Raw genomic sequence first — 24,707 nt, 5'->3', positions numbered from 1 at the left:
GGAGATTCAACTGCATTGGGGGGGGGGGGTAGGTAAATTAACGAGTGTAACGGCCTGGATGGTGATTTTGGTAATTTTTTATTAAGTTCGGTCTAATTGTAATTCGTATTTTTGCATTGCGTTGTCCTTCCAATAGTCTTGTTACACGTGCAACTGTATTAAGTCAGGTTCTCACATGAAAGGAAGTCAATGGCTCGAACAACATTGCAGACTTAAATATAGCAATGTCTAAGGGTGTGCATCCTATTCGTCATATTTACGTTCACTGGTCTTATAGTAGGCGCGTTGTGCGTGTGCCCAATCTCTATAATTATAAAATTATAAAAGATAATATAGTTAGTATATTAAAAATTACATTTAGTTAAGTATTAATTAAAAGTTAAACAAAAAAGTGTAAGTTCTTAAAATTAATGCTTGTTGATCATATTCGGCTAACTCAATAAAGAAAGAAACAATGTAAAGTTTCCTAATCATCTCTATCAATATATTCAACTAAAACATTAACCTAATTAATATAAATCAATATCGCAAAAGTAGAATCCAGAAAGTACATTTAGATTAATTTACTCTTTTTTTTTGTTGTGGAGTGAGCTTTAAGCATGCATCCAGACTCTACGTCCAGATGCATCCGAAAGTTGCCTTCTTATGTAATATGTATTCCGTATTTAGCAGCAGACAAATATGGAATACATGTTAAAAGTCAGAATTAAAATTTATTCTTTTATCAGTGTTCGGTTGATATTTAGTTTTCATATGTGACTTTAATCGGTTCTCATTTTATTAAAAGTAAGTCTGGTTCGATTCAAAATATTTCAATAGTTTATAATCTTTAAAATACTTTTATAAAAAAACAAAATAATATGTTTAACTAAGAAATTGAATATTTTAGTTTTTCATTTCTATTGTGAATTTAAATATTTGAATTTAAATATTGAAAATATTGAGAAGAGATTTTTATTATGTCACCTAGGTGACTTAGATAAAAATAATTACACATCTACTATTTGCATTTGAGATAATAACTCTAACAGTTTAATAAAGCATATGTATATTTTAAATTGATAATTGTACAATTAAAATTATTTTTCACAAGAAATTTTGCAAAAACAATAAGTATAAATTTCTTAGTTAACTTTTATGTTACAATTGTCAAAACATTTCATAATATATTATATAAGGAGTTTGCTACTTATTAGCACATTACGATTATATATTAAGATGAATATCGCTTATTACATAGGAATTCCGAGTTGTCATTGAAATTTTCTGTGATTGTTTGTTGATGTCTAGTTGTTTTTGGAGTTGTAGGAGTTTTACTTTACCTGCGATGGGGGAATGTCCAGCTCTCAGTCAATTTTACTTTTACTTTTTGTACATAATTCTTATTTGGTAATAAAATATCTATAATTACCAAAAATTAAAATAAATATAAATAGCAAATCGTCCGAGAATAATTACAATATTTTCAAAATAATTTTCAATTTTATCAGGAATATATAATAAATAATATTCAATCCATTCATATTCAACTTAAATTCGCCTATCAAAAAGTTTATAGTGTCGACGCGGATAAAAAAAAATTAGATACATCTCCGATATGTATGATTTTTTTTGGGAGGTTAAAATTTCTTGAACAACAAATCCTAATTATTTCCCACATAAAGACTTTTTGACTTTGTAGATATTTTTGTGCAGAAGGACAAAGAAGAAGAATTAATATGCACATAGTGTATTGGGGAAAATTATATTTATGTATATGGCGACGTGTCATGACATATAGACTGGTCAAACAGTCAAAGAAATAAGGTTGGTTAACGGATACGAGCAACAACGGATACGAGCAACAACAGATACGAGTAAATTAAATGGAGGGGGTGCGAGCAGTCATACAAGTAATTCAACGCTCATACCTATTCAAGACATTTAAAACTCAAAGATAGTGAAGAATCAAAGGAATGAATCTGACAGCAAAAAGGAGCCCAGATACAGCATTTAATGAGTATTAATTATTGGAAACGTTAGAAAATATATATTTAATGTATATGATTGTATAACGTAACATTTAAAGTCATTAATTGCCCATAATGACATTATTAGGACAAAGGTAAGGCTCGTATCCCAAAAGAGCTATAAAAAGGGGGAAAACAAACAAATGTAAAGGAGGTGACTATTGAAATATACTTTGATTTACCAGCTTTCATACTTGGCTATTCTAAAATTTCTGTCTTTATTTACTTTTTCGATTATCAGTAACCCGATTCTTCTAATTCTAGCTTTGACTAAAATCCTATTTTTTGGTTAAACAAATTGGTTCTGTTACCGGGAATTAGATAATCAAGTATATCTCAACCTAATTTTCATGATTGCACCAATCATGTCGAACAATAATGACAACACTCAAGGAAACCCAAAAATTCAAACAATCCAACAATTTCAGGGAGACTCTCCACGAGGCTCTCCACAAGGTTCTCCACGAGGCTCCCCACGACGGTCTCGTGAAGGCACTCCTGATGGATCTCACACAGATGGACAGGCTCAATTCGAAAATGTTGAAACCATGAATGAGGCTTTGCAAAAACTTATTGCCTCTCAAGTCAATAAAGCTCTTCAAGCTTTTGTTAGCCAATTACCTGTTGTTCCACCCACATCTACGCCGAACAACAACACTTTGGAGAATCCTCGTTCAGGATTGGTTAATTCAGGCAGCGGTGGAACCCCTAGTGAAACACAAGAGAGAGACCCAGGTAATCCAGTTAACTCTGATTTACAAAATCTAGTACTAACCTTGCAGAAACAGCTTAAGGAGCAAAATGAACGCATAGAGCAAATACCTGGAGTACCGCCCGTGATCAAGGGAGTAGATATAGATAAATATTCCCAACAACCATGGAAGCAAGTGCTGCTCCCCTCCCAATTCCAAAGAAGTTTAAGATGCCTGATATTCCAAAGTATGATGGTACATCAGATCCATGAGATCACGTTACTGCATTCACAACAGGTGTCAAGGGCAATGATTTGACTAAGCAAGAGATTGAGTCGGTCTTGGTCAAAAAATTCGGTGAAACATTCACTAAAGGAGCCTTAACATGGTATTTTCTTTTACCCGAAAATTCTATAAATTCGTTTGCTGAGCTTGCAGATTTATTTATCAAAGCACACTCGGGAGCTCAAAAAGTTGAAAAGCGAATGGAAGATATCTTCAAAATCAAGCAAGGAGACTCAGAGTTGCTTAGAGAGTTCGTAGATAGATTTCAACGGGAAAGAATGACGCTGCCACGAGTACCTGACAATTGGGCAGCCATAGCCTTTGCTAGTAATTTGAATGAGAAGAGTTCAGAAGCCACGGGGCGACTCAAAGAAAGCCTTCGAGAATTCCCAGCAACAAAGTGGAATGATGTCTACAACAGATACAGTACAAAGATGAGGATTGAAGAAGACATTATTTTATGACATAAAACAGAAGAAAAGGTAAGCTCAAGACGTGTGGAAAATGAAAAGAGATCCGGTAAAAATAGGTACGAGCCATACATGGGACCTGCGGGGAAAGACTCACAATCAAGGCAAGATAATCAAAGGTACGATCACAAACCTAGAAACAAGGAGTCAGGCTCCTCATCGAAGTTCGGAAATGACTGGAACACACGCGGGTCACGAGACGATGATGGAAGTCTAAAGGTAAGGTTCGGTGGTTACAACTTCAACGTAAGCACCTCTGAACTCGTGGCTGTTTTAAGAAGCATGGGAGATAAGGTACGATGGCCAAAGGAAATGCGATCAAATTTGAACAGACGAAACCCTGATCATTGGTGCGAATTTCATAACGATCATGGGCATAAAACAGCAGATTGCAGGTTTCTACAAGGTGAAGTTGATCATTTGTTAAAACAGGGGTATCTTACTGAGTTGTTCAGTGAGAAAGGTAAACAAGCATACATGAAGAACAGGCAGGAGCCTCCAAAACCGCCTTCGCCCAAGAGAACTGTCAATGTTATAAGTGGAGGTGAAGAGATCAATGATGTATCATATAAAAAGGTTTCAAAAGTGACAATTACCCACAAGAAGCGGCCTCGACATGTACTGGAAGAGGAGAATGTTATATTCAACAACGCAGACGCCGAGGGACTCATAACTCCGCATAACGACGCACTGGTAATATCTTTACTTGTACATGACACTAACGTGAAACGAGTTTTGGTTGATACAGGTAATTCTGGAAACATTGTTTTAATACGAGTATTGCGCGAGATGCAAGCGGAGGATAAATTAATTCCAAAGGCGCATACTTTGTCGGGATTTGATAACTCTACTGTTGTAACAAAAGGGGAGGCAATACTTACTACGTTCGCAGAAGGCGTCGTTAAAGATACCAAATTTCAAGTTGTAGATATGGAAATGACTTACAATATGATTCTTGGGAGGCCATGGATTCATGACATGGAAGTTGTTCCTTCAACTTTACATCAAGTTATTAAATTCCCATCTCCATGGGGAATATGCCAAATCAGAGGCGATCAACAAACATCTAGAAGCATCAATTCCGTTGCAGATTCAACTGTTAAGGGTGAAGATAAATAGCAATTACAGAATTTAGGTGAGGGTAACACGGAGTCAACCTCACCTGAGCAAAAGCAAACAGATCTGGATTCGAGACCTGATACCATCAAGAACCGGAGGATAACGAGAACATCAAAACAACGATAGAAGAGCTAGAGGCCATGGTGTTATTTATACATTGGCCCGAGAGAAAAGTGTACATAGGAGCTAATCTTAGCCCGGAGGTAAAACGTAAATTGATTGAATTTTTAAAAGCTAATGCAGATTGTTTTGCTTGGTCCCATTCTGACATGACAGGGATACCACCGGAAGTCATGACTCATAAGTTGAATGAAGATCCATCATATCCTACCGTCAAGCAAAAGAAAAGAAAGCAAGGAACTTTCAAAAATAAGGTGATTCAAGAGGAAGTTCAAAAATTGCTAAAAATTGGTTCAATTCATGAGGTAAAATATCCTAACTGGTTAGCTAATACTGTTGTGGTTCCTAAGAAGAACGGTAAGTGGCGAGTCTGTGTAGATTACACAGACCTTAATAAAGCCTGTCCAAAAGATTCCTTTCCTTTACCGCACATAGATCAGTTAATTGATGCTACTGCAGGGCATGAGCTATTAAGTTTTTTAGATGCATATTCAGGCTATAATCAAATCAAGATGGATCCAGGAGATGAAGAAAAAACCCCTTTCATAACAGACAGGGGGACTTACTGTTACAAGGTAATGCCCTTCGGTCTTAAGAATGCAGGTGCAACGTATCAAAGGTTGGTCACCCAAATGTTTCAAGAACATTTATGTAAAACCATGGAAGTATATATAGATGATATGCTAGTTAAGACTCAAAATTTAGAAGATCATATATCGCACCTATCTGATACGTTTAAAATTTTACGAAAATATAATATGAAGTTGAATCCAGAAAAATATGCATTTGGTGTGGCATCAGGTAAGTTTTTAGGTTTTCTTGTTTCTAACCGTGAAATTGAAGTGAATCCTGCACAGATTAAGGCCGTTGAAGAAATTTCTGATATACTTTCCAACAAGAAAGAGGTTCAAAGACTAACAGGAAGAATCGCAGCTTTGGGAAGGTTCATTTCTAAATCATCGGAAAAATGTTTCAAATTCTTCTCGGCTCTTAAGAAGAAGGATCATTTTGAATGGGATGAGGAGTGTCAACAAGAACTTAGGGATTTGAAAACATACTTGTCAAATCCACCTTTGCTAGCAAAACCAAAGGCTGGGGAGAAACTTTTCATCTACCTTGCTGTTTCAGAAGTTGCGGTAAGCGCGGTTTTGGTTCGAGAAGAGCAGGGTAAACAATCTCCTATCTATTATGTTAGTAAATCTTTGTTAGATGCAGAGACACGGTATCCACAATTGGAAAAACTAGCACTTGCTCTAATCATGGCATCTAGGAAGTTAAGACCATATTTTCAATGCCATCCCATTGTTGTAGTGACTGCATACCCCTACGTAATATATTGCATAAACATGAATTGTCACGGAGGTTAGCTAAATGGGCCATAGAGCTAAGTGAATACGAAATCACATACCTACCTAGAACAGATATTAGCTGATTTCGTGGCTGATTTTAGCCAAGGGATGCAACTAGAAGCAGAAAAAAGAAGTGCAAATACTTAATGGGGCTAATCCAGGAACATGGACCTTATTTACTGATGACTCATCTAACGTAAAAGGCGCAGGATTAGGAATTGTTTTAGTACCACCTACGGGTGAAACTATTAGGCAAACTATTAAATGTCATTCCATAACTAACAATGAAGCGGGGTATGAAGCTGTGATTGCAGGTCTAGAATTGGCACGAGAACTTGGAATAAATCAAGTGGTGATCAAAAGTGATTCGCAACTCGTGGTTAATCAAATGCTGGGGACTTACACAGCTAGGGAAGCAAGGATGCAACAGTACTTGGAAAAGGTACGGGAACTGATAAAGCAATTCCAAACTTGGAAGGTCACACAAATATCAAGGGATGAAAATGCTGAAGCAGATGCCTTAGCTAATCTCGCATCCGCAGCTGATGTGGCAAATGATGCAAACGCTTCATTTATACATTTATTTCATTCAGTTCTCGAACCTGATAAGAATGAGGTAAATTTTAATAACTTAACTTGGGATTGGAGAAATGAAATTGTTGCTTTTTTACAGTATGGTACCGTCCCCGACGACAAGAAACAAGCGCATGCACTTCGAAAAAAGGCTGCTCGTTACTGTTTAAAACAGGGGAACCTTTATCGTAAAATGTTCGGTGGTCCCTTAGCAAGATGCCTCGGACCTTCTGAAACGGAGTATGTAATGAGGGAAATACATGAGGGGCATTGCGGGAATCATGCAGGAGTAAGATCACTGGTGAGAACCTTGATTAGAGCAGGGTACTACTGGCCTAAAATAGAAGCAGAAGCGGAAAGTTTCGTGGCTAAATGTGATAAATGCCAGAGGTATGGTAACAATATGCACAGGCCAGCAGAATTATTACATCCAATCATTGCGCCGTGGCCATTTATGAAATGGGGAATGAATATAGTAGGACCATTACCTCAAGCAAAAGGACAGGTAAAGTTTCTTCTCGTACTTACCGATTATTTCACTAAATGGGTAGAGGCAGGAGCATTTAAACAGGTGCGAGAAAAGGAAGTCAAAGATTTATTTGGCAAAATATCATCTGCCGATTTGGTGTACCAGAGGAAATTGTATGCGACAATGGCCCTCAATTTATCGGAGCTCAAGTCACAGAGTTTTTTGAGAGTTGGAAAATTAAAAGGATCACATCTACACCTTATCACCCAGTGGGCAACGGGCAAGCAGAATCAACGAACAAAGTCATAATCAACAATTTGAAGAAACGTTTAGAAGAGTTAAAGGGTAATTGGCCTGAAGTGTTACCCGGAGTGTTATGGGCATATCGCACGACAACAAAGACGAGCACAGGTGAAACTCCTTTCTCGTTAGTTTATGGAGCTGAAGCATTAATCCCAGTTGAAATAGGAGAACCAAGTACAAGATTCTCACAAGCAACACAAGAGGCTAATGATGAAGAGATACGGGTCAATTTGGATTTACTGGAAGGCAAGAGAGAAGCTGCATTAATAAGAATGGCAGCACAAAAACAAGTGATCGAACGATATTACAACAGGAAAGCACGGCTGAGGTACTTCAAAATTGGGGACTTCGTGCTTAAAAAGGTTTTTCAATCTACAAAGGCAGCCAATGCGAGTAAACTAAGTCCAACCTGGAAGGACCCTACAGAGTTCGAGATATTGCTGGAAAAGGAGCATACGAGTTGGAAACAATGGACGGAAAGGTGCTTCCTTCACATTGGAATGCAGTTCATTTGAAGAGATACTACTATTAAGGAAAAACCCACGGTCAGGTATCACCATGTTAAATTATATTTTTTGAATTGTTAAAATTTTACTAACGATTTTAGATGATGGGCAAAACGCTAACCCGTACTAAATGATGAGTCATGACCTGTAAGGAAAAATGGAATAAACTAAAATTCCAAGCCCAGGGTTATAATTATTCTGATAGAAGTATACACGGTTAAGTAGTCTTCATCTATAATCGCACCCCCGAGTCCCGTATGTATTTCCTTTTCATGAAAAGGACCAGGTGAAGGAGACTATCAAGTGCTCGAGGCTTCATACTTCAACACTCAAACACTTGGGGGACTACATAGTAGATACAGTCACGTGTATCAAAGAGGCAAAGAAGATTTAGAAAATCAAGCCTAGAAGAATCAAGTACGGAGTGAAAGTTACGAAGTCATGGCATTCATCATATATTATTTCCCATGAGAACAATGGCACTCATCATAGTATTCTTTCCCATAAGAACAATGGAGTCATCTCTCAAACTCTTCCTAATGTTCTGGAGCTAAAAGGACTATGTACTAAAACGAGTTATAGGGAAAAACCCCGTATCTATTGTTCTTCTTTTGTATAAATCTGTTACAAGGAAAACAGTTGCGAGAAAGTTATAGATGTAATTCAAATACATGTAAAGTATTACTCAAGACTTGTCAAACTTGTCAAAGTTCAGAAATAAAAACTTGTCAAAATTATTGCAAAAAACATGTGTGTTCCTATTTCTTTTATTGTATGATAACACCATTATGAAGTTGAGACGTCTTCTTCATTAAGTGTCAAAATATAAAAGGGCCCTCTTTTATAAAACTCATGTTATTTAGTCATGGGATTAACAGAAGCATTTTTCAAAGAACAAAAAATGCAAACTATTCTTTAAGTCCTTGAAAATGAAAGGCAAGAATAGAACAGACGAAAGTTTAATGATAAAAGCTTCTTAATATTTAAAACTAAAGACTAAGTATAAACTTAGTCATCAAATTGTTTATACAAAATGCCCCATAGCAAGACTTGGGGACTTGTACTTCTTTAAAAAAAAGAAACAACAATCTCAAGCGATAGCCAAGGGTTTGATTACAAAAACTTTCAAATGAGTCCAAGAGCTTTAAACACACTTTTCCAAATAGATACCTGCAAAAAAGGAATTTAAAAATAGATGTAAATTTATTTGTCACTAAGAGGAAAGGACTGAAGAAGGATCATCAGCGGGCTCAACTGGAACAGCATCGCCAACAGAAGAAGGTTGATTTTCAACCACTGGAGTATCAATAGATGAAGTTTCAACTTGACTAGCAGCAAGAGGCACGGATGAACTTGAGGAAGGTGTGACACTCGTGGCAATTTCAACAGTCACGGGGACTTCAACTGCGGAAGTCTCAGCCAAAGGAGTTTCAGTCACAGGAGCTTCAGCCTCAGGAGATGAAAAATCTTGTAGTTGTTGTGCTCGTTCAATGGCCTCATTCACCTTGGCTAATTCAGACTCCAGGTTGAAATTTTCTTGGCCCATTTCTACTAAGGTGTCACGACGAGACTTTAAAAAGGTCCAGCTCACCTCAACATTGGTTGACTCTTCAAGAAGTTCATAATCTCTCTCCCAAGCAGCAATTTCATTCTTAAGTTCTTCGTTTTTAGCTAAGACAGAACTATAAGATTATTGAAGGGTGGTATGAGAATTGTCCAGAGCATGAATCTTGTCTACAGAAACTCGTAGTTCTTCTTGTACCCGTGAAAGGTTTTGTGCTAGCTCCCCCGCATGCATTTCTTTCTGAGCCAGCAAAGTCTTTAGAGCCCTATTTTCCTCGTTGACCTTGGACAGCTGTTCCGAAAAGGAAGATTCAAGGCGTTTTTTTTCCTTCTCAGTTTGGCTTGAAGTAGCTTTAATCATTGCCAGCTCGGAGGTTAGTGTTTGAACTTGTTTCTCCAAGGTATTTTTCCTCTCTTCCAAGTTCTCCATATCGATTTGTACACTTTCAAACTGGCCCTTCCAGTTGTTTGCCTCCAATTGAGAACCACGGGCAGCTTCTTCTGCATCATGAGCAGTCTTTTCCAAGCCACGAGCCAGTTTTTCCAAAAGAGAGACTCGGGTCATTAGTTCAGTACCGATAAGATTGGCCTACACAACCAAAAAAAAGAGGGGGAGGTAAGGTTAGGACTCCCGAAGTCAAAAGTCTTAATAAAATAAAAGAACAGAAAATACCTTCAAAGTCGCATGAACTATATCATTCATGAGGGTCATATTATTATGGCTTTCAAGTTTAGCCTTCTCAATGGGGCCAATCAGAGGCTCGAGCCAAGTATCAGCTTGCCCGGACTTTCTTAAAAGACTGTTGTTGGCAGGAACACGCTCAATGATCACGCTCCTCATAGCAGAACCCCTACTCGAAGAGCCCACTTCTGTACGGTGGACAATGGGGGGAGGAGTTACTGAAGGCGGAGCAGTGGAAGGAATAAAAATAATGGAGGAAGGTACGGAAGTAGTTGTTGATGAAGGTAAAGAAGCAATTACAGGAACGGAAGAGGTAAAAGAAGACAAAGGAAGTTCATTTAGAACTGGTCCTAAAGACCCACTATCGAAACCACTGATAAAGAGCTGATTTATAGATTCATGAGTGTCAGAAGGAGGAGAAACATCATCATCAGGGATGATCACCGGAGTAATAACAGGTCCGGAAAGAGATAGGTGAGGGGAGACATCAACCTCATTTTCAGAGACGATACGTCTCCTGACTCGTGGTCTTGACACCAGAGAACCCTCGTCTTCTTCTTCAGAATCATCTTCTTCAGCAGATTTTCTCTTTACAGATCCCAAGAATATATCTTGAACTGAAGATCCCAAGAATATATCTTGATCTGAAGAGGTGCGAGCACTTAAGGAGTCACGGGACGCCAAGATGGCCTCTGGAGTAATTCCTCGAATGACAAAACCTGATAGAAAGAAGGTTGAAAGTTAGAACAACAAAAATACTTAAATAGATAAGGTAAAATAGAAATCCTTACATGAGTTTTTTACTTTCCAACCATAACGGTTTGGAAAGAGTTTTCCATCATCTACCCTCCATTGGGCAATCTTCAGTAACTTTTCTACCCAACCACGGAAGTTGGGCACAGATTCCACAACACCCATGGTTGCTGAAAAGAAAAAGAAGCAAGATTAAGAAAAAATAAGCAAGCCTAGGAATAAAAAGCCATGAGAAGAATTTAACAGTTACGTGCAAAATTCCACTTCTTAGGGAAGCGGTCTTTATCATCCTCGGGACTCACTAAGACCCTCTTACTCCTGGCTGCTAAACCAAACACACCGTTTCGAAAAAGCCTAGGGGAGTAAAGATGAATTAGGTGGGGAAAGTGAATTAACGTCTGCCATGTTAGCAAGGTGCTCAAAAGGCGACAACTCTCCACACAATCGGACCAATTTGACCCTAACATACATAAAAAAAAATGACAAAAATCAAGAATGACCGGGTCAATGGCCGGTTTAAACCCTAGGTAAAGGGGTATGCGTAAACAAAGGAGAATCCTATTAAGTAAGATGTGATCCTTTGATTTGAGTTAGGTATGATAATTGGGAAATCGTCACTCTAATGACAGTCCTACGAACTATGGGAGCTAAACTTCTGTGATTTGAGTAGGAAAGGGATCAGCATGATCTAAAGAAGCAACTTGAGTTCTAAGAGACTCTCTATCATGATGAAAGGAAATTTTAGAGGGGATTATTTCCTCAACCAAAGGCTCACGAAGTAGCTCAAAAGATTCTTTATTACGAGAAGAAACTCCTTTGAGAATGTGAACCCTAGTCCCAGAAGAGGGACAGAACTAGAAGAAGGAGTTGACGTACTACCACGAACAGATCCAAGGCTACGGAGTCTACCCCCTCTTCTGTGTCTAATCGGAGCATTGGGGAAGCTATCCAGAATGGGGGTTCTCTTAGGGTTAGGATTTGCTGAAGCCATGGCAGAGAGGGTTGAAGTGGAGCAGAAAATAATAAGGAGATTTCGAAAGATTAGAGTGTTTTGATACGCTTTATGTGAAACAAGACAAGAAGAGAAGTTATATTTATACTAATGGATAACTGACAAAGAGAAAAAGTACGATGATGGAAGAACCATAATGATGATAACTGATACTTCGTGAAGAGTGAAGCCGAAAAGAAAGCCTAAAAAGGTGCTGCAAAATAGTACGACCAATAAGAGAATGACACATGTCTAGTGCATTAAAAGGAAGTGACAATTGAAGCGTCAACTCTGTCAGAGCATTAATGGTGACAAAAATTCTCCTTCAATGAATTCCACTTCCCAAATATTCGAATTGATGAATTAATGGAAAGTGGGGGGACTATCTGTATTGGGAAAAATTTGTATTCATCTATATATATGATGACGTGTCCTGACACGTGGAATGGATAATGAGTTATAATTTACCACGGTTCAAGAGTTACAAACAGGTACGGGTAGAAAGAGGCACGAGACGAGAAGCTCAGCGCCTCGTTCCTGTTTAAGCTTATTTACATACGAGCAATGAGAAGAATGAACCTGGCTAAAGAAAAAGATGCAAATACGGCATTTAAAGGGTATTAAATGCTGGAGCCATTAAGGAATATATACATTCAATGTAATAATTATGTAACGTAGCATTTAATGTCATTAATCACTCATAATAGCCTCATTATGACTTAGGCATAACGTGCATCCCCAAAGATTCCCAAAGGGACCTATAAAAGGAGGAATATGTAATCACTGGAGGGACAAGTGACTATTGAAATATACTCTGATTTACCAGCTTTCATACTTGGCTATTCTAAAATTTCTTTCTTTATTTACTTTTTCGATTATCCGTAATCCGATTCTTCTAATTTCTAGCTTTGACTAAAAATCTATTTTTTGGTTAAACATATACCAACATGAAGATTGAAATTGAAAGAATGGAAGAACCGAAGAATTTCATACGAACTAGTGCATCCTAGGAAGATATAGTGTTGGTTATGAGATAGTGTTATAGTGGTAAACTAATGTGTTTATAATGGTAATAAATAATTAACAAATTGGATACCTAATTTTTAGAGACTTACGTTGTCATTCCCCTTTAATAGGGAATTTACCATATTTTTAGAGTATATCTTTGTTGTAGAATTTGTAATTCTAATATTAGTTGTAGATTATGGAATATTTTGTAAATCCATATGTAACCTATGAAAATTTCCCAGGATAAATAAGTTTTAAAAGTAGTATAGATATGTAAAATTCTGTCTGACATATCTTAGGTCTGAAGCCCATCTAAAAGATTCTGCAAAGGTCCAATGATAACAAGAGAAAAGAAAAGGCCCAATAGATCATAGTCGTCTTCTTCCTCTACTCCTCAGATTTCATTTGTAGCTTCACTTTATGCAAAATCTTTCACAAACCCGCCTTCCATTCTCACCAATGAAGCGCAGTTTTGCTATTTTCTCGAATCCCTAAAGCATTTTTCTTTCAAATTTGGGATTCTACTGCCTTGGCTATACTTTTGTTCCAATACAGAGTTATAAAGAATTTCAAAATGGGTCTTGAAGGATCAGGACGCTAGCTTTCAATTCTTCTAAATCTAAAAGGATAATCTTTGTAAGTAAAAGTGTATTCTTTTTTGCATTTATATCTCATATTGATTTTTTTTTCATATATGCACTAATATGTACATATTAAAGAGGCCTCTTATGTATTCAAGCTAATTTTTTGCTGGAAATTTTATTTGGATGCCCATTTGAATTTGTTGAAGACTGCCTTGGTAAAATTTTCAGTAAAAGTGTAATTTTCTGTACATTTTATATCTCATAGTGCTAGTCATATATGCATAAATGTGTATGAAGAGGCCTTTTCTGTGAAATTCATGTATTCAAGATGAGGTTTTGTTGGCATATTTGGATACCCTTTGAGTTTTATTGAGGACTGCAGATTTTTAAATTCTTTGCTGCATTTCTATCTCATGTTGCGATTCGTATATGTTTATTTGTGTTTATGAAGAGGTTTGTAAATTCATGTATTTAACTGAAATTTTGCTGGAATTTCTGGGTATCCTTTTGAATTTTATTGAAGAATTTGCTGATTTGAAGTTCTTTCTTGCATTATATCTCATATTGCTATTGCTATTTGTATGTGCTTACATGTGCATACGAAGAGGCATTCCGTGTAAATTCATGTATTTTAGCTGAATATTTGATTGGCATTTCTGGGTACCCATTTGAATTTTTATTAAACGATCTGCAGATTTGAATGGCTAGACCTCCATTTTTTGTCACAAGCTTGTGCACCCGCAATTCCCCAATCCGTAACCTTAGTATTGCTGGAACTAATAGCGGGATTGAAGGTGAAGTTGCTGCACAAAACCCAGATCAATCAAGTCCAGAGAATCATCAAAGTGCCCAACAGAGCTTTGTTGAGATAGCTAAAGAAGTTTGCAAAGTCATCCGGACACGACCAAGATGGGAACAATCATTGTTATCTGATTTTCCCACTGTTAATTTTACGGATCCAAGATTCTATAGGGAGGTTGTGAAGGCACAAAAGAATGCTCTGTTGTCACTTCGGTTTTATTATTGGCTTAGTTCTCAAAATAAATTTTCAAGGGATCAGTTCTCGGACGAAGTAATATTTAGTGGGCTTGTACAAGCTAAGGCTGCCAGTGCTGCTAAATGTTTTCGACAAAGTATGAACTTTGTACTTCAACCTAGTTGTTTGGAGGCCTACATTGAGTGTCTTTGTGCAAATGAATTGATTGAGGACGCCCTCGATGTGTTTACTGAATTGAGAGGTGTTGGCCACTGCCCGTCATTGAAAATTTGGAATTCAGCCCTTTCAGATTGTATTCGAGCTGGAAGAACTGACATTGTCTGGAAATTGTATGAGGATATGACAGATCTCGGTGTTGTAGCAGATGTTGATACGATTGGGTACTTGATTCAAGCTTTTTGTATGGAGAACAATGTTCCAAAAGGTCATCAACTTCTTCGACAGGTCTTGGAATCTGGGCATGCCCCTAGTAATGTTGCTTTTAATAAACTGATTTATGAATCATGCAAGAGCAGAGATTACTTTAGACTGTCAGCTCTTCTCCACGCAATGATTGCAACTAATTGTTCTCCCGATATATTCACTTATCAGCAAGTTATTCAGGGACTATGTGAAACGAGAAAGAGGCGTGAAGCTTTTCGGATATTTAATGATCTAAAGAATAGAGGATATGCTCCTGATATCGTTATGTATACAACAATGATTAATGGTCTCTGTAAAATGAAATTGCTTGGAGATGCCCGGAAATTATGGTTTGAGATGATTCAAAAGGGATTCAATCCTAATGAGTATACATATAACACACTGATCCATGGGTATTTAACAACTAACCATCTAAGTGAAGCTGAAAGTCTTTATAAGCAAATGCGTGATAAAGGATATGGAGAGACCACAGTGACATATAACACCATGATTTATGGGCTGTGTCTTTATGGAAGAGTAGAAGAAGCTCAGAACTTGTTCACTGAAATGGCTGAGAAAGGTCTTCTCCATGATGTGATCACATACAATTCTCTAATTCAGGGTTTCTGCAAGAATGGGAAGATAGCTGAAGGGCTTCAATTTTTATATGAACTTCTAAAGCAGGGGTTGCAACCATCACCCGCTTCTTATACAGTGTTAATTGAGAAACTTTGTGAGGTCGGCCATGTTGAGGAAGCGAAATCATTGTGGAATGATATGCACTATAGAGGTGTTAAACCTGCAGCATCGACTCAGGATTCTATTATACTCGGATTGATCAAGCAAGGATATGTAGCAGAGGGGGTAGATTGGTTGAGCAGTATGCTGAAGAGTAGGCTCAGACCAAGGAGAAAAACTTTTGAGAAACTGGTTTATCATCTTTGCCAAGCAGATAAGTTGGATAACTCCTTATTCGTTTTAGATTACATGCTTAGGTTAGGTTATGCTGTAAGAGAAAGTATTTTCCGTTCTCTAGTAAATAAACTTTGCAAAGATAATTCCCACCAGATTGAGATGCAAATGGGAAATATTGTCTATGCAATTCAAGGTGGTTGATGTCTTACAGATTGTAGCACCTTTATCTTGTCCAAGGACAAATGGAAAGAGATGATTTTTTGCTTTATACACCTTGATCATGCAACTTTCACATTTTATGCTATAACATTATGTTTTACCTTGTTAGTCTTATTGATATGTGATTGTTGGCTGAAGCTTCTTCATCGATTTCTTCTTTTTTTCTTTTTCTTTTTTGGTTGAGAAATTCCCTGGGTGAGCGGGCCTAGCTCCGGTCAGTAAACATGTTCGAAACTGGAGGGTGTACTGATCTGCCCCTACCCTCCTCCCACTTAAATACCACCAATCTCCTGTCATTGATATGGTTCACATTCGTGAGGTGCGCCTACCACACATCGCACACTGTACTTTTTTACCACTTACAGTAAATTTGATGATGAGTGCTCCTAATGTGCTTCCTCTGATAGAATTCTGCTTTTGTTCTACATGTACATGATTCCAAAAGGCATTAATAAATTGTATCTTACTGATAATGCTGCCTACTTTTCTATATTTTTACTATTATGTAGAAGAGCCATGGGTATCAACCTGGCTGCTTCATGGCAATAAAATCATAGTTGAAGACATTTTAGTCTTTCGCTAATTGCTTTGACGTGTCTTTCAACCAGCAACTAATTTTTCCACGTTCGTCAGTCTTAATCATTTAGATTTAGCGAGAATCAAGTACAGGTAGCAACCAAGAGGAAGAGGAATAGGCAAAATGATACAGAGAAGAAGGAAATGGAGATGAGAATAGAGCCCTTCAACTTTAGCTCTTCCTCATGTCTTCTTCTGTTGCTCGCGGATTGGCTCCATTCTCATCTCCATTGCCCGTTACTGCTGATTTGTCTGTTAAATGGGCTGCATTGGCAATCGATGATGGAGATTATGGCTCTTTGTTCTGGCTTCCGGTGAGTTCAACCCGTCTGTATTATTTTTGTTTATCATTCAGTCGGGTTGGTGAGTGTTTGTTGTAGCTTTCTTGTGAAAGTTCTCTAAAGTGGAATAGCGTTTGTTCACTTAATTTGGATCTGGGTCTTTGCTGGCTAAATCCAACCTTTTGTTTGATGGATTTGTCCATAACTGTGTGGAAAAAGAATAATGAAATTGCTGATAAGAGTTTTATAGTGATGTGCAGTAGATTTGACAATTGAATCGATGATTTTCAAATATCCACATATTCAACTTGATTCTACTTGGTCTGCCGCTGTTATCATGTAAAAAAGAAAGAAAAGCCAGTTATTCTTATAGAATTGAAATAGAGTTATCCCAGTTGGCAGTAAATTGGGATTATTCATTTGTTTGCCTATATTTGTTCTACTATGCCTTTTATTTTCTTAATGTAAATCTATATATGATGGAGTTCGGAAATCATCTAAGGGTTGTACACCACCACCACCACCAACAAACCCAGTGTAGTCCCACAAGTAGGGCCTGGGGAGGGTAGTGTGTACGCAAAACTTACGCCTACCTTGAAAAGATAGAGAGACTGTTTCTGATAGACCCTCAGCTCAGGAAAGATAAGAAGAAAGGAGTAGCAACATGTAGTAACACCAGCAGGCCAATCAGAAAATCGAAGTGAATGAAACAACTAGTGATAATAGAAATATAAGAATAAGAAAATAAAAGACTAACACTACGTAGCACACTAATACCACTAATATGAACAAGGAAAACAGAAAACAGTCGGCCACCTAATCTTCTACCCGAATTTTTGATCTCCACCCCTTCCTATCAAGGGTCATGTCCTCGATAAGCTGAAGCATAGCCATGTCTTGCCTAATCACCCCACCCCAATACTTTTTCGGCCTACCTCTACCTCTCCTTAGGCCCTCCAAGGCCAACCTCTCACGCCTTCTTATTGGTGCATCAATGCCTCTCCTCTTTACATGCCCAAACCATCTAAATCTCGCTTCATGCATCTTGTCCTCCACAGGAGCTATGCCCACCTTTTCCCGAATATCTTCATTCCAAATTTTATCCAACTTGGTATGCCCACTCATCCATCTCAACATCCTCATTTTTGCTACCTTCATCTTTTGGATATGGGAGTTCTTGACTGGCAAACACTCAACCCCATACAACATAATCGGTCTGACCATCGCTCTGTAGAACTTACCTTTAGTGGCACATTCTTATCCCACAAAACACCTGAGGCGAGCCTCCCTTTTATCCTCCCAATATGACGTGTGACATCCTCGTCAATCTCCCCATTTCCCAATACAAGTCACTTTGATCAATAACGAATAAACAGGAAATTCTATGCACATTTAACTGAAAATGAGTAGCTATCACATCCGCACAATGGATTTGTGGATAAGAGAAATAGCAAGCTGGAAACATTCAATTCTAAAATAAAAAAGGGAAAATACATTACTATACTGTGTCTCAAAAAGAAGGAGAGATAGAGATGAGTATACTCACCATCATTCGGCATTTGTCACAATGCAAAAACAAATTATTCTCGTACTCCTCATCCATATGGCAAATCATCTAAGGTTGCGCTTAGTTGAGTCTAGAATTTTTCAAAGAAAACACGCTGAGGCTGCTAGATAATTTCCTTCCTATATTGATATTTTGATGTAATACGAACCTCTTCTATGAGTGCAGAAAGTTGTGTACTGTCAAATTGTCTCACTCTTGTATTTCCTGGCACTAAATATTAGTGCTGAGTAAGCTCATAGGTACATGAAAGGATATAACTATCAATTCTATTTGTCATAGCCATTAGTTTGCTTTATAGACATAATCTGTTTTACCGTATGACGTTCTTATTGGTTATAGTTTATTCAGCAGTACATTTAAGCGTAGTTCTCTGCAAGGAAAATACATTATTCCTTATCAGAATTTTGAAAGTAAAACATTACTGACCACCATTTTTTACTAAATTTAAAGGAAATTAACTTCTATACTCTTAAAAGAAGTGATAGATATCTAAAGTGCTGGGCATTACTGCCATGAAAATATTCATATTCTATGTGTCAAGTTAAGAGGTCATAAATATCTTAGGTGTTGTGCATTAATTCCATGAAAGATTTGTATAAACCAGTAGAATCTTTCATCTTTGGTGACACACAAAGCAGTAGCATGATGAAATTTTCGTAGGCTGAGGTAGAAAGCTCATACGAGGTAACGTGAGGTTGCAAAAACAAGGATACAAGGATTATCTAGAAATGACTAATATATTGTCACAAAGCAGCGTTCTAGCAGTGCATTTATAAATTGCGAAAAGGCCTTACCTGTCTCGTGCATAGAGCAATTATGAAGTTAAAGTAATTACTGCTTGGCTTCTGCCAATAATTTTATCTTTAGATACGTATCTCAGATCTTTGGCCGTTTTTAGTCTTTATTTTAGTATATAAATGAAGTATCAGATTTCTTTCTGCGTTGGAATAATAATATGTTTTACATTATCTTACTTTGCAGGAGGTGTGTCCTTTGATAATGTCAACACTCTAAGAGGAAATGTGCCCTCAAGGTAAAAAGGTAAACTGAGTTGAATATGATCATTGTTGGTGCAGACGAGGACATATACAGGTACCTCTTGCTTTCTGACCTCCCTCTTTTCCCTCCCTAGAAGTATTTTAACAGGAAAAGATGCTGGATACTGATAGTTAGTTAGCTGTTGTGTAAATAAGCATAGTCCTATGTGTTATTATAAATAGGGGTACTTGTATTATAGTTAACATATCAATAATATATTTTCTGTATTATAGTTAACATATCAATAATATATTTTCTCCCGTGCCTTCTTACATGGTACCAGAGCAGTGGTGGTGAGACACATCTGGGAACTAGAATACAGAGCCAGAAGTCACCGTGCCTCAATTTTCCGGCGACTTTTCAAGGCTGCCTTGCATCATCTCGCTCTCCGTCAGTGTTGTACAAAATCCAACACTACCACAAGATCCGTCATCGTCCGACGACCAAACCCCAGTGAACCTCTCTGACGGCAGCCTCCTCACGCGCCGTTAGAAGTTAGGGTTCCGGCAAGCTTGTGAGCTCATGCACCGGCGAGTACGACCACTTCTGGCCATTTTTTGAAGAAGTTTCTTCAGAACAGTTGGGCCGTCTACTACTTCCGACCCCACCCTTATTGTTTTCGTTTTATTCCGGCCACTTTGAGTTTTTTTCGGCGATTATACTGATTTTTCCAGCAGCTACAGTAAATTACCGGCGACTACAGTGTTTCCTTCCTTTGTTTCAGTGGATTAAAGTTGATTCTTTTTTCTTATTTGGTAATAATTTTCTAGACCTCTCTTCAATCCAACGATGTGTTGGGGATTTGATGTTTTTGGGTCTAAAAACACGGGTTCTGGTAGTTCTCATTCTGATATATGGGGTCCTAGTAGAGTCAGTTCAACCTAGAGATTTCGTTATTTTGTTAGTTTTATTGATGATTATAGATGTACTTGGCTTTTCTTAATGAAAGATTGTTCTGAGTTATTTTCTATATTCCAAAATTTTTGTGCTGAAATCAAAAGTCAATTTGGTGTTTCTATTCGCACTTTTCGCAATGATAATGCCTTAGAATATTTATCCTCTCAGTTTCAGCAGTTTATGACTTCTCAAGAAATTATTTATCAGACATCTTGTCCTTATACCCCTCAGCAAAATGGGGTTGCAAAGAGAAAGAATAGGCACCTTACTAAGACTGCTCGCACACTTCTCATTGAATCTCGTGTTCCATTGCGTTTTTGGGGCGACGCAGTTCTCACAACTTGTTATTTGATTAATCGGATGCCTTCATCTCCCATCCAGGATCAGATTCCGTATTCAGTATTGTTTCCGCAGTCACCCTTATACTCTCTTCCCTCTCGTGTTTTTGGGAGCACATGTTTCGTTCATAACTTAGCCCCTAGGAAAGATAAGTTAGCTCCTCGTGTCTTCCTTGGTTATTCTCGTGTTCAGAAGGGATATCGTTGTTATTCACCTTATCTTCGTTGGTACCTTATGTCAACTAACGTCACCTTTTTTGAGTCTAAACCTTTCTTTACCTCTTCTGACCACCATGATATATCTGAGGTATTACATATACCAACCTTTGAGGAGTTTACTGTAGCTCCTCTTCCACCTTCTGCCATTGAAGTCTTGCCCATACCAACTGCTGAGGAGTCTATTGTTGCTCCCTCTAGATCCCCTGCCACAGGAACACCACTCTTGACTTATCATCGTCGTTCGTGCCCAGCTGATTCTCGTCCTGCACCTGGCCCTGCTCCTACTGCGGACTTGTCTCTTCCTAGTACACCGATTGCACTTCAGAAAGGTATACGGACCACACTTAATCCTAATCCCCATTATGTCGGTTTAAGTTATTATCGTCTGTCATCCCCCAATTATGCTTTTATATCTTTTTTGTCCTCTGTTTGCATCCCTAAGTCTACAGGTGAAACGTTGTCTCATACACGATGGCGACAGGCTATGGTTGACGAGATGTCTGCTTTACATACGAGTGGTACTTGGGAGCTTGTTCCTCTTCCTTTAGGTAAATCTATTGTTGGTTTTCGTTGGGTTTATGCAGTCAAAGTTGGTCAGGATGGCCAAGTTGATCGACTTAAGGCCCGTCTTGTTGCTAAAGGATATACTCAAATATTTGGGCTCGATTACAGTGATACTTTCTCTCCCATGGCTAAAATAGCATCCGTCCGCCTTTTTCTATCCATAGTTGCTGTTTGTCATTGGCCTCTCTATTAGCTGGACATTAAGAATGCTTTTCTTTACGGTGACCTTGAGGATGAAGCTTATATGGAGCAATCACCTGGTTTTGTTGCTCAGGGAGAGTCTCGTGGCCTTGTATGTCGCTTGCGCCGGTCACTTTATGGTCTAAAGCCGTTTCCTCGATCCTGGTTTGGTAAGTTCGGCACAGTTATCCAGAAGTTTGGCATGACTTGTAGTGAAGCTGATCACTCTGTGTTCTATCGGCATTCTGCTTCAAGTCTCTATATTTATCTGGTGGTCTATGTTGACGATATTGTTATTACTGGCAATGATCAGGATGATATTACCAATCTGAAGCAGCATCTCTTCCAGCACTTCCAAACTAAGGATCTAAGCAGATTGAAGTACTTTCTAGGTATTGAGGTTGCTCAGTCTAGCTCAGGTATTGTTATTTCACAAAGAAAATATGCTTTAGACATTCTTGAGGAAACAGAAATGATGGGGTGCAAACCTGTTGAAACTCCGATGGATCCGAATTCTAAACTTCTGCTAGGACAGGGGGAGCCGCTTAGCGATCCTGCAAGATATAGGCAGCTGGTTAGTAAATTAAATTATCTCACATTGACTAGACCCGATATTTCTTTTCCTATGAGTGTTGTAAGTCAGTTTATGGATTCTGCCTGTGATAGTCATTGGGATGCAGTTGTCCGCATTCTTCGGTATATAAAATCGGCTCCATGCAAAGGGTTATTGTTTGAGGATCGAGGTCATGAGCAGATCGTTGGATACTCAGATGCTGACCGGGCAGGATCACCTTCTGATAGACGTTCTACGTCTGGATATTGTGTTTTAGTAGGATGCAATTTGGTGTCTTGGAAGAGCAAGAAACAGAATGTAGTTGCTCGGTCTAGTGCAGAAGCAGAATATCGAGCAATGGCTATGGCAACATATGAGCTAGTCTTGATCAAACAATTGCTCAAGGAGTTGAAATTTGGTAAAATCAGCTAGATGGAACTTGTATGCGATAATCAAGCTGCCTTCATATTGCATCAAATCCGGTGTTCCATGAGAGAGCTAAACACATTGAGATTGACTGTCACTTTGTCAGAAAAAAGATACTCTCAGGAGAGATTGCTACAACGTTTGTGAAGTCGAATGATGAGCTTGCAGATATTCTCACCAAGTCCCTCACAGGTCCTCGTATTGGTTATATATGTAACAAGCTCGGTACATATGATTTGTATGCACCGGCTTGAGGGGGAGTGTTAGTTAGTTAGTTGTTGTGTAAATAAGCATAGTCCTACATGGAATAGGAGTAGTGTAGGTATTGTGTATTGTTATAAATAGGGTTACTTGTATTATAGTTAACATACCAATAATATATTTTCTCCCGTGCCTTCTCACAGATACGAACAAAACTTCCGTTATCTGCTAATTGTTCTTCATTGGATATGGTTTGATTTTGGACCGCGAGAGTTATTTCTTTAGATCTCCATCTTTTTACCCGTAATAGGTATTGGTATATACTCGGATTTCGTTCTTTCATTAGCAGTTGACAAGGGGCCGGAAAAGATTGGACTATTCCCTACCGAGACGACATAAACTCTTCAAAAGGATCCTCCTTTTTTCAACTAGTAGATCGCCTTTTCTTAAGGTTTCGTACTACTACTAAGTTGATTAATTTCTTGCTCCTTTATTCACTACTCATAGGTACCTCAAGTTGTTGGAAATGAAATTAATTTGGCAAAATATAGAAATGAAAAACGAAAAAAAGGAGAAAATGAGAGACTGAAGTACATGATGCTGACATTTTTCCAACTTTTAACATATTGAATATTTGCTCCTGTCAAGTGAGCACAACTCATATGGGTTTTGGGGTGTGTTATGTTCTCCACAATACTTGTCGAACCTGGTCCTGCTTCTCCCTGTTATAAAGATGTCATCTTCTTAGATGGCTTATGCTTTATAATATTGTGAGATTTTGTATGCCATTTGAGAAACTATGTATTCGAAATATTGCAGGATATAAATATTCACAACTATAGAGCAGAGTGACTATAGATAGAGGAAGTTGCCAACAATCAAAAGAAGCAAAAGATGGAGCGACATCTAGAGGAGATGATACAGGTGAAATGACGTGCTCAGGAAGATACAAGCAGCGTCTTTTAGTAACTTAAGCGATTTAAACTCGAATTTGTGGAGGGAAAGGAACAATCACATTTTCATATGTAAAGCATCTCTTGAAGTTGCTGCTGCGGCTAATTATAATGGAATATATGGTATTTTCAATTGCGGGACTTTTTTGTCATTTTCTCAAGTATTACGTTAACTTTTCCTTCTTTTTTGATTGTGATTGACTTCTCACAAAATCCCGACGCGGGTTTTGTTGGAGAAATTGAATCATAAACCATGGAGAGGGCAAGAAGCCATAGAAGACATGTTGCCTGGATGCCTCATTCACAAAATACTTTCTTACCTTTTTTTTAAATAAGCAGTCCAGATGAGTATTCTCTCCAAAACATGGCTACAAGCTTGTTCCACTCTTCTCAACTTGTAATTTGTTTATTTTGGCAGTCACATGGAAATAGTGGATACAATCCTGGAGTGATGTAGAGAGAGAAACATCCATGTGACAAGTTTGAAATTTGGAACTTTTCATACTCTGATTCTCGTGAAGTTTTTTCTCTGTTTGATAAATGGCTTGCCATTTTTCTCCACAATGTTGTAGAACATCTGATGGGTGTTTCATTATTTAGTGGTGCGGCGAATTACAATTCTTTGTGAAAGCTTTCTTTAATTGTTGTCCATTTAGAGGAAAACATGCTTCAAGCTTTACTTGGTAAATGTCCCTTGATTGTTGATTTCGTCATTGAGTATTGTTTTGGATTGGAAAAGATTGAGCTGCTGAATCTTCAAAACATCAAGTCAGTTTCCATTGAGAAAAGGAGAAACCAGTGTGTTAAAATTCAAGCACCAACTCTTGAGCACTTGTTTTATTCTAGTATTTCAGAAGACTCTCTTATGTCGGATATTGTTGAATGTCAGAATCTCAAGTCTTTAA

At 38.0% G+C, this 24,707-nt stretch overlaps 1 protein-coding gene across 1 annotated transcript; it reads left to right on the top strand.

Annotated features, from left to right (window-relative positions):
- On the top strand, positions 13,217-23,938 carry LOC109206996 (pentatricopeptide repeat-containing protein At5g18950). The gene is made up of 4 exons (XM_019369877.1): positions 13,217-13,528; positions 14,171-16,899; positions 19,415-19,525; positions 23,669-23,938. Exon 2 carries the CDS (start codon positions 14,177-14,179, stop codon positions 15,989-15,991), a length of 1,815 nt encoding a protein of 604 aa, XP_019225422.1. The 5' UTR covers positions 13,217-13,528; positions 14,171-14,176; the 3' UTR covers positions 15,992-16,899; positions 19,415-19,525; positions 23,669-23,938.

This window comes from Nicotiana attenuata, chromosome 2, assembly GCF_001879085.1.
Source record: "Nicotiana attenuata strain UT chromosome 2, NIATTr2, whole genome shotgun sequence".
In the NCBI taxonomy this organism is placed as follows: domain Eukaryota; kingdom Viridiplantae; phylum Streptophyta; class Magnoliopsida; order Solanales; family Solanaceae; genus Nicotiana; species Nicotiana attenuata.
This window is presented reverse-complemented; position numbering and strand designations above follow the sequence as displayed.

What these genes read in the sequence shown, in the direction of transcription:
- LOC109206996 (XM_019369877.1), top strand. Translation starts at nt 14,177, where the DNA reads ATGGCTAGACCTCCATTTTTTGTCACAAGCTTGTGCACCCGCAATTCC.